Source organism: Chiloscyllium plagiosum, chromosome 20 (assembly GCF_004010195.1).
Source record: "Chiloscyllium plagiosum isolate BGI_BamShark_2017 chromosome 20, ASM401019v2, whole genome shotgun sequence".
Classification (NCBI taxonomy): domain Eukaryota; kingdom Metazoa; phylum Chordata; class Chondrichthyes; order Orectolobiformes; family Hemiscylliidae; genus Chiloscyllium; species Chiloscyllium plagiosum.
This window is the reverse complement of record NC_057729.1, coordinates 58,656,085-58,664,514: the sequence shown is the minus strand read 5'-3', so window position 1 is coordinate 58,664,514 and position 8,430 is coordinate 58,656,085. Positions and strand designations below refer to the sequence as shown.

The 8,430-nt window shown below is 47.1% G+C and overlaps 1 protein-coding gene across 1 annotated transcript in view; it reads right to left on the bottom strand.

Moving 5' to 3' along the window:
• Positions 1-8,430, bottom strand: part of LOC122560321 (60S acidic ribosomal protein P1-like) — a 22,787-nt gene that overhangs the window by 5,252 nt on the left and 9,105 nt on the right. Inside the window, exon 2 of the mRNA XM_043710928.1 lies at positions 2,006-2,080. Within this exon, the coding sequence (XP_043566863.1) occupies positions 2,006-2,080 (75 nt within the window). The remainder of the gene's footprint in view (positions 1-2,005; positions 2,081-8,430) is intronic.

Genomic DNA, 8,430 nt, shown 5'->3' with positions numbered 1-8,430 from the left:
AATACACAACCGTGGATCAGGCACAGACCGCAGACGGGATCCCACCGTGGATCAGGCACAGACCGGACACGGGATCCCACCGTGGATCAGGTACAGACCGGACACGGGATCCCACCGTGGATCAGGTACAGACCGCACACGGGATCCCACCGTGGATCTGGTACAGACCGCACACGGGATCCCACCGTGCATCAGGCACAGACCGCACACGGGATCCCACTGTGGATCAGGTACAGACCGGACACGGGATCCCACCGTGGATCAGGTACAGACCGCACACGGGATCCCACCGTGGATCAGGCACAGACCGCACATGGGATCCCACCGTGGATCAGGCACAGACCGCACAAGCTGAGAATCCTCTGTTTCACTATTCCTTCACACCCATAGCTCGTCCATTTATAAAGTCTATGAGGAGTTACATGCTTCTGGAACTTCCCAATTTTATACACAACCTATTGCCCAGAAACAGGCCATTCATCCCAACTGGTCCATGTTACTGGATAATTTCCTTCTGAGCCTCCTGCCACTGTGGCTCCTTTCACTTCCCTCAGCTCCTGACCTCAAACATGGACAGAAGAGCTGAATTCCAGAGGGGAGGGGAGAGTGACAGCCCTCGACATCAAGGCTGCGTTCAACTGAGTGTGGCATCAAGGAGCCCGAGCAAAATTAGAGAATCGGGGGAAACCTCTCTGCTGGCCGGCATCATACCTGGTACATGGGAAAATGGCTGTGATTGTTGTAGGTCAGTCATCACAGCTGTGCAGGAGGTCCTGGGGGTGGGCTGCTAGGCCCAAATATCTCCAGCTGCTCCAATCAATGATCATGCTTTCATCATAAAATCAGGAGTGGGGCTGCTCACTGATGATTGCACAATGCTCAGCACCATTTGCCGCTCCTCAGATACTGAAGCAGTTCATGTTCAAGTTTAACTTGACCAAGGCAGTATCCAGGTTTGAATTGGCTTGTGGCAAGTAACATTTGTGAGTAACGCTACAAGTGTCAGGCAATGACCATCTCCAACAAGAGAGAACCAAACATCACCCTGTGACATTCAATGGCATTAACGTCACTTAATCCTCATCACTATCTATATTCTGGGGGTTAACATTGACCAGAAACTCGGTAGTAACGTGGCTACAAGAGCTGACCAGAAGGAATCCTCCTAGTGTGCAACTCCTGACCTGACTCCCCAAAGCCTGCCCACTATATAAGGGGAAAAGATCAGGATTGTGATAGAATACGCCCATTTCAGGTCAGCATTCACTGCTACTACTGAGTGTTGGTGGTGGAGCTTATAAATCTTGAAGGTCGTGGTTGGGTGCAGGTTGCTTTGCCTTGGATGAACTTCTCCATGTTGTTGCATCCAGGCCATTGGAGAGTGTTCCATCACACTCCTGACTTGTGTCCTGTAGCTGGTGACAGACTTTGGGGAGTCAGGAGGTGAGGTACTCGCTATAGAATCCCCAGCCTCAAACAGTGGTGTAGCCACTGTGGTTACACAGATGGCCCAGTTCACTTGCTAGTCTAGGACAGTGCTAGAGAGGATTCAGCGATGGGAATGCCGCTGACCTTCAAGGGACAGTGTTCTGGTCTCCATGTCCTTGACATCAAACTCAGTCTCCAATCCTTGTATTACCTCTAACAGCACAGTGTCAGACATTGTAAAGAGATAGACCTTTGCATGTAGTCATTAGGTCTCAATCTTAATTTTACTTTCAATTCCCAGCACTGAGATCATCCTTTTTTTTCAAAAAAATAGAACTAGACTAAAAGAAACAATTTTTAGATTTAAATTCTATGATCACTGATGAACATCCTGAACCACTCTTCCGTCAGAGTTCTTGCTTTTTATCTCCAGTTATTTTGAATTGGTTTGATTGGTCCCTGGCCCCTTGAGGAAGTGGTAACCTCCGCCCCGCCCCGTTTCATGTTAAGTTTTTGGTTTAAAGAGCGCAAATTTCTACAGGTCGACAAATAATTAGTGAATTTTCCAGCACAATACCTTTGCAAACAGACTTGGCCAGAACGGTTCCACTGTAACTCCTGCCGCTTTGATCAAAGCATTCAGCTTGTCCTCCTGTGAAAAGAACAGGGAAAACCGATGAAGCAAAAACCTGCCAAGATTTGCGAAGCGGAATATATCGGAGTTTCCCAGCTCCCTGGAACCTAAAGGTTCAGTGTTCTTCTGTGTCCATCTCCATAACATCACTCGACTCCATCTCCACCTCCAAATTCTGAGCCGCTGACTCCCTCATCCATACGAGACTCAGCTCTTTCCGAGCCATTTCTGTTGGTTCCATGTTACACTTGGTCAGCACGGTACAATTCCAAAGTGATCCAATTCTAATCCCATGACTAAGTCTCTTGATCTGGATTCTCCCACCAGAGAAAATAGTTTCTACTCATCCTGTTAGATTCGTCAAATATCTTAAACACCTAAATGAGATCAGTCAGCTCAGTTGGCTCAAAGTGACATCAACAGCGAGGGTTCAATTCCTTAACTGCCTGAGGATTTTTCTTCTTTACCCCCCCATTCATGAGATGATGGCATCACTGGTCAGGCAGCATTCATTGCCCAGAGGGCAGTTACGAGTCAACCACATTGTTGTGGGTCTGAAGTCACATGCAGGCCAGGCCAGGTAAAGATGGCAGTTTCCTTCCCTAAAGGACATTAATGACCCAGATGGGATTTTTTCAACAATTGACAATGTATTCATGGTCATCATTAGACTCTTAATTCCAGATCTTAAAAAAAATTGAATTCAATTTAGCACCTCGTTAGCATAGTAGGCAGCACATCAGTCTCATAATCTGAAGGTCGTGAGTTCGATCCTCACATGGGGCACAATGTTTGGGGCGGCACTGTGGCTCAGTGGTTATCACTGCTGCCTCACAACATCAGGGACCTGGGTTCAATTCCAGCCTCGGGCGACTGTGTGTGTGGAGTTTGCACGTTCTCCCCGTGTCTGCGTGGGTTTCCTCCGGGTGCTCCAGTTTCCTCCCAGAAACCAAAGATGTGCAGGCCAGGTGAATTGGCCATGCTAAATTGCCCATAGTGTTAGGTCCATTACTCAAAGGGAAATGGGTCTGGGTGGATTACTCTTTGGAGGGTCGTTGTGGACTTGTTGGGCCGAAGAGCCTGTTTGCACACTGTAGGGAATCTAATCTAATTGCATCATCTGCCATGGTGGGACTCGAACCCAGGTACCCCACAACATTCCCTGGGTCTCTGGATCATAGTCCAGTGATCACACCACTAGGCCATTCCTCCCCTCAGGAGAGCAGACCAGAGGGTTAAACCACCCCCAGTCATCGCTCTCTAATGAGAGAGCAGGCTTAGGCTTGGTAGGGCTCTGAAGATTGTATTTTTTTAATGAGATCACCACCATCCCTCCTCAAGTATCTGACCAGAAAGGAGAAGCTTTCATTCTTAGAATCCAGACATTACTGGCAACTATGTATTTAATATAGATCACCATTTTCCTGGGAGAAGTTGGTCAGTGGGTTTTGGAACTGCTACAATATTTGAATGAGGGGGTTCCAAACAAATGACCCAGCCACAATGAAGGAATAGCAATATACTTTCAACAAAGCATACAGTGTGGTTTCACAGACTTTGTACAGTGTGGAAGCAGGCCATTCAGCCCATCAAGTCCACCCTGACTCTCAGTACAAGATCCTGCCCAGACCTACCCTTGCATTTCTCATGGCTAACCCACCTAATCTACACATCCCTGGACACGATCGGCAAATTAGCATGCCAATCCACCTAACCTACACATCTTTTGGACTGCGGAAAGAAACCCACGCAGACACGGGGAAGATGTGCAAACTCCACACAGACGGTCCCTCAAGGGTGGAATCAAACCCAGGTCCCTGGTGCTGTGAGGCAGCAGTGCTAATCACTGAGCCACCGTGCCTTGGAGAGGAATTTGCAAACTGGTGATATACTCATACACCTACTGTTCTTGAGTTTGTGGATGGCAAAGGTCACAGCTTTGGATGTAATGTTGGTGAGTGGCTGCTGTGCATCTTGAAAATGGTACACTGCTGCAACTGTGCATCAGTGATGGAGGGGATGAATGTATTAGCAGGGAACATGCCATCAACGGGCTGCTTAGTTCTGAATGGGGTTGGGCCTAAGCCTGGACATCGCTCAGGCATTGTTGCCGGAGGCTGTGGACTGGTTATTTACTAGAGCAATCATGAAAGGAGTGGAACTCTGTGCAATTAACAAACATCCCAACTGATCTAAAAACAGAGTGAGGATCAGGAATAAAGCAGTTAGAGATGCATGGGCCTCCCTTGTTTGTTGTTTGAAGCCAGGACGGTCAAGGTCACTATCTGGAGTACTCGGCATAGTTCTGTTGGTCCATAGGTAATGGCCAAAGCTAATCTGCAAATCGGTTAGGATGATTGAATTCTGGATGCGTTACTGCTTTCGGATTTTGATGGAACAGATATTTATGTTTATGGATTATACAGAAAGCTGGAAGGTGTAGACATTTCCTGGATTGAAAAGGGAGGTCTACCTGTTTTTTTGAGCCAGCCAAGTGTTTAGGAGCTCTTTGAGCTTCCATTGGACAGTACAGCTTCAGTCAGCATTGCGACTGGATAATGATAACTTGTTGTTCAGATAAAGCCGGAAGAAGCTTTTTCTGGAGCAGTTTCTGCACTGACCCATAATTTTCATCAACCCAATCTTGGTGCCGACTAGAAGAGGAGGGCATAGGTTTTGAAGGGACACAGTAGCCCTGAAGAACACACAGTTATCATCAATCTATACAGCGCCATTTCCCCGCACACAGGTGATGCTTCAGTTTCTCAGATACAATCCCGACCACATTTTGAAACAGGAAATGGCTTTGTGAAGTGAAAGTTGACAGAGATTGCAGTGCTTGCAAGGCTGACTAGTTTCTGAAAAAGCTCTCACACGGAGCTGCTGTCTTGCAGGGAAAGAATAACAAAAATTAAGAGCTGTATAGTTCCTTCATCACTCTATTAAGCATGTACGCACCAAGAGTGTGGCACTCCCTCAGCACTGACCCTCCGACAGTGCGACGCTCCCTCAGCACTGACCCTCCGACAGTGCGGCGCTGCTTCAGCACTGACCCTCCGACAGTGCGGCGCTGCCTCAGCACTGACCCTCCGACAGTGCGGCACTCCCTCAACACTGACCCTCCGACAGTGCGACGCTCCCTCAGCACTGACCCTCCGACAGTGCGACGCTGCCTCAGCACTGACCCTCCGACAGTCCCTCAGCACTGACCCTCCGACAGTGTGACGCTCCCTCAGCACTGACCCTCTGACAGTCCCTCAGCGCTGACCCTCTGACAGTGTGGCACTCCCTCAGCATTAACCCCCCACCCCCACCCCGACTCTTTATGTATATGATTTGTATACATGTGGTACCTGATGTGCTCTTACACTTATACCCCTTCTACTATCTTTCATAAGACTCTCCAATTTTATCTTCAATTTACCTGTTTGAATTATAAATAGAACTTGAAATTCTGCAACATGTTTAACTTTAGTAAATGTGTCAAAGAACAAATGCACCAAAGGCTGGGATTTTGCTTTGTACATATTGCCCGTTGTGTTTGTCAAAGCCTTGACATTGACTACTTTGCTGGCTGCCCCTGCTTCCTGATACCTAGAGGATATTCACTGGCAAATTACAATTCAAACTCACATTGAATTTGAGGGAATCTCTCAGTTTCATCCCCAGTCGGTCCATTAATTGAACTTGGCAGGGAGGAGGGAAAGGTGGGATCGGGTGACCAACCAGAGGGAAGAGGGCTGCAAGAGACTGAGGGCAGAGTCAGAAGGAAGCAGAAGGGAAAGACAGAGAGTGAGGAAATGGGGAGCGACACGCTGAGAACATAGTCATGAGTGACAGCAAGAGATAGTAACCTGCATTTCAGTGACCAATGACTGTTCTATTACTTGCGGCATGTCTGTGATGGTTAATGTGTAATATCAAACTCAAGTTCAGTCACTGCATGACTCCGAGTACTTCATATGTACACAGTGATGATCACTTGTTGAGGGGCAGTGACACTCTGTTTGAACAGAGGTCAGCACTTTCAGAAGGAAACAGATTCTAATTACTCGCATTCCTCTGCAGTAAGTCTAATCTCAGCAAAATGAAAAATAAAAACTGCAACTCTGCTAATCCTTTAGCGTACATCAAATGAGAGGACAATCAGACAAAAAAGCAACTGTCAGAGGTTGGGGAGCAATTGAGAGAGCCAGCCTGCAGCATTTTGAAGGCATTGTTAACACTTTCACGTTACAATAAAGAGTTTCTCATGTAGCTTTCTTTTGCAAATATGTAAAATGATTGTGATAATCCTTTCAAAATGCATTGCATTTGTGGCCTAGGATTCTAATTTTTGTTTCTGCTGCTGTTGAACACATCTGATCATCACATGATGCTATGGGGAAGGTAGATTGGTGTTTGTATGTGGGAGAGGTGTGTGGGGTCTGGGGCGGGGTGCAAGGGTGTGCAGGTGTTTGTGTGTGATGTGGAATTTAGTCAAGTCTGAAGAGCATGGCAGGTATGAGTTAGGTTATGAGGTAAGAAACCGACAGGATTGGAGTTCAAGCTTCCATCTTGAGTCTTTTAATTCATCTGAAAATGATCTGGGAGTAAAACAATGGCAGGTGCTCATACAATAGACAACAAATCTGTTAGACTGTCATTAAAAACACCCTGTTCACTTTGAGCTGGAAACCTATGCTCTTGGCCATGTTAGGCTTATACATGATTCCAGGCTAACACTAACATGGTTTCTCTTAATTGCACTTGAAGTACCCTGGAAAACCACCGCCGACAGTGAGAAACCAAACTCATCTGTGGGCAGCATGGTGTCTCAGTGGTTAGCACTGCTGCCTCACAACACCAGGGTCCCCTGTTCGATTCCAGCCTCAGGCAACTGTCTGAGTGGAGTTTGCACATTCTCCCCGTGTCTGCGTGGGTTTCCTCCAGGTGCTCCGGTTTCCTCCCACAGTCCAAACATGTGCAGGTCAGGTGAATTGACCATAGCAAATTACCCGTTGTGTTAGGTGCATTAATCAGAGGGAAATGGGTCAGTATGAACTGGTTGGGCCGAAGGGCCTGTTTCCATACCGTGGGGAATCTAATCTAATCTAATCTCCAAACTCTTGAGACTTTGGATTCTGCTCCTCCCTCTCAACTTCCTGACCCACAGACTGCAATCAGTAAGGATAGGTGACAACTCCTCCACCATAATCCTCAACAGAGGTGCCCTGCAGGCTGCATAATCAACCCTTTACTGTACTCCTTATACACTCACAACTGTGTGGCCAAATTCAGCTCAAAGTCCATTTACAATATTCGCTGATATCACCACTGTACTGAGTTGGATCTCAAACAATGATGAGACAGAGTACAGGAAAGAGATAGACAGCACAGCAGCATGGGGTAAACAAAAACCTCTCCACCAAAGTCAGCAAAACGAAGGAGCTGGTCCTTTGAAGCAGGCTGCAGGACATGTCCCTGTCTGTATCAATGGTGCCGAGGTGGAAGTGGTCAACAGCATCAAGTTCCTCTTGAATAAATATCACCCACAATCTGTCCTGGTCCATGCACATTGACACTACAGTCAAGAAAGCACACTGATGTCTCTACTTCCTCAAAAGGCAAAAGAAATTCAGTATGTCCACAATGACTCATCAATTTTTATAGATGCACCACAGAAAGCATCCTATCCGGGTGTATCACAGCTTGGTCTGACAACTGCTGTACCTGATGCTGCAAGAAATTACCGAGAGGTGTGAACACAGCCCAGTCCATCACACAAACCAGCCTTCCATCCACTGGCCCCATCTAAACTTCCCACTGCAGCCAACATCAAAGACCCTTCCCACCCCTCTTCCCCAGGGCAAAAGATACAAAAGTTTGAAAACACATACCAACAGATTCAGGAAAAGCTTCTTCTCTGCTGTTATCAGCCAGAAAGAGTCATAGAGATGTACAGCACGGAAACAGACCCTTCAGTCCAACCTGTCCATGCCGACCAGATATCCCAACCCAATCTAGTCCCACCTGCCAGCACCCGGCCCATACCCCTCCAAAGCCTTCCTATTCATATACCCATCCAAATGCCTCTTAAATGTTACAATTGTACCAGCCTCCACCACTTCCTCTGGCAGCTCATTCCATACATGGACCACCCTCTGCGTGAAAAAGTTGCCCCTTAGGTCTCTTTTATATCCTTTCCCTCTCACCCTAAACCTATGCTCTCTAGTTCTGGACTCCCCCATGATTTTATAAACCTCTGTAAGGTCACCCCTCAGCCTCTGACACTCCAGGGAAAACAGCCCTAGTCTATTCAACCTCTCCCTGGCAGAATCCTTGTAAATCTTTTCTGAACCTTTTCAAGTTTTGCAACATGCTTCCAA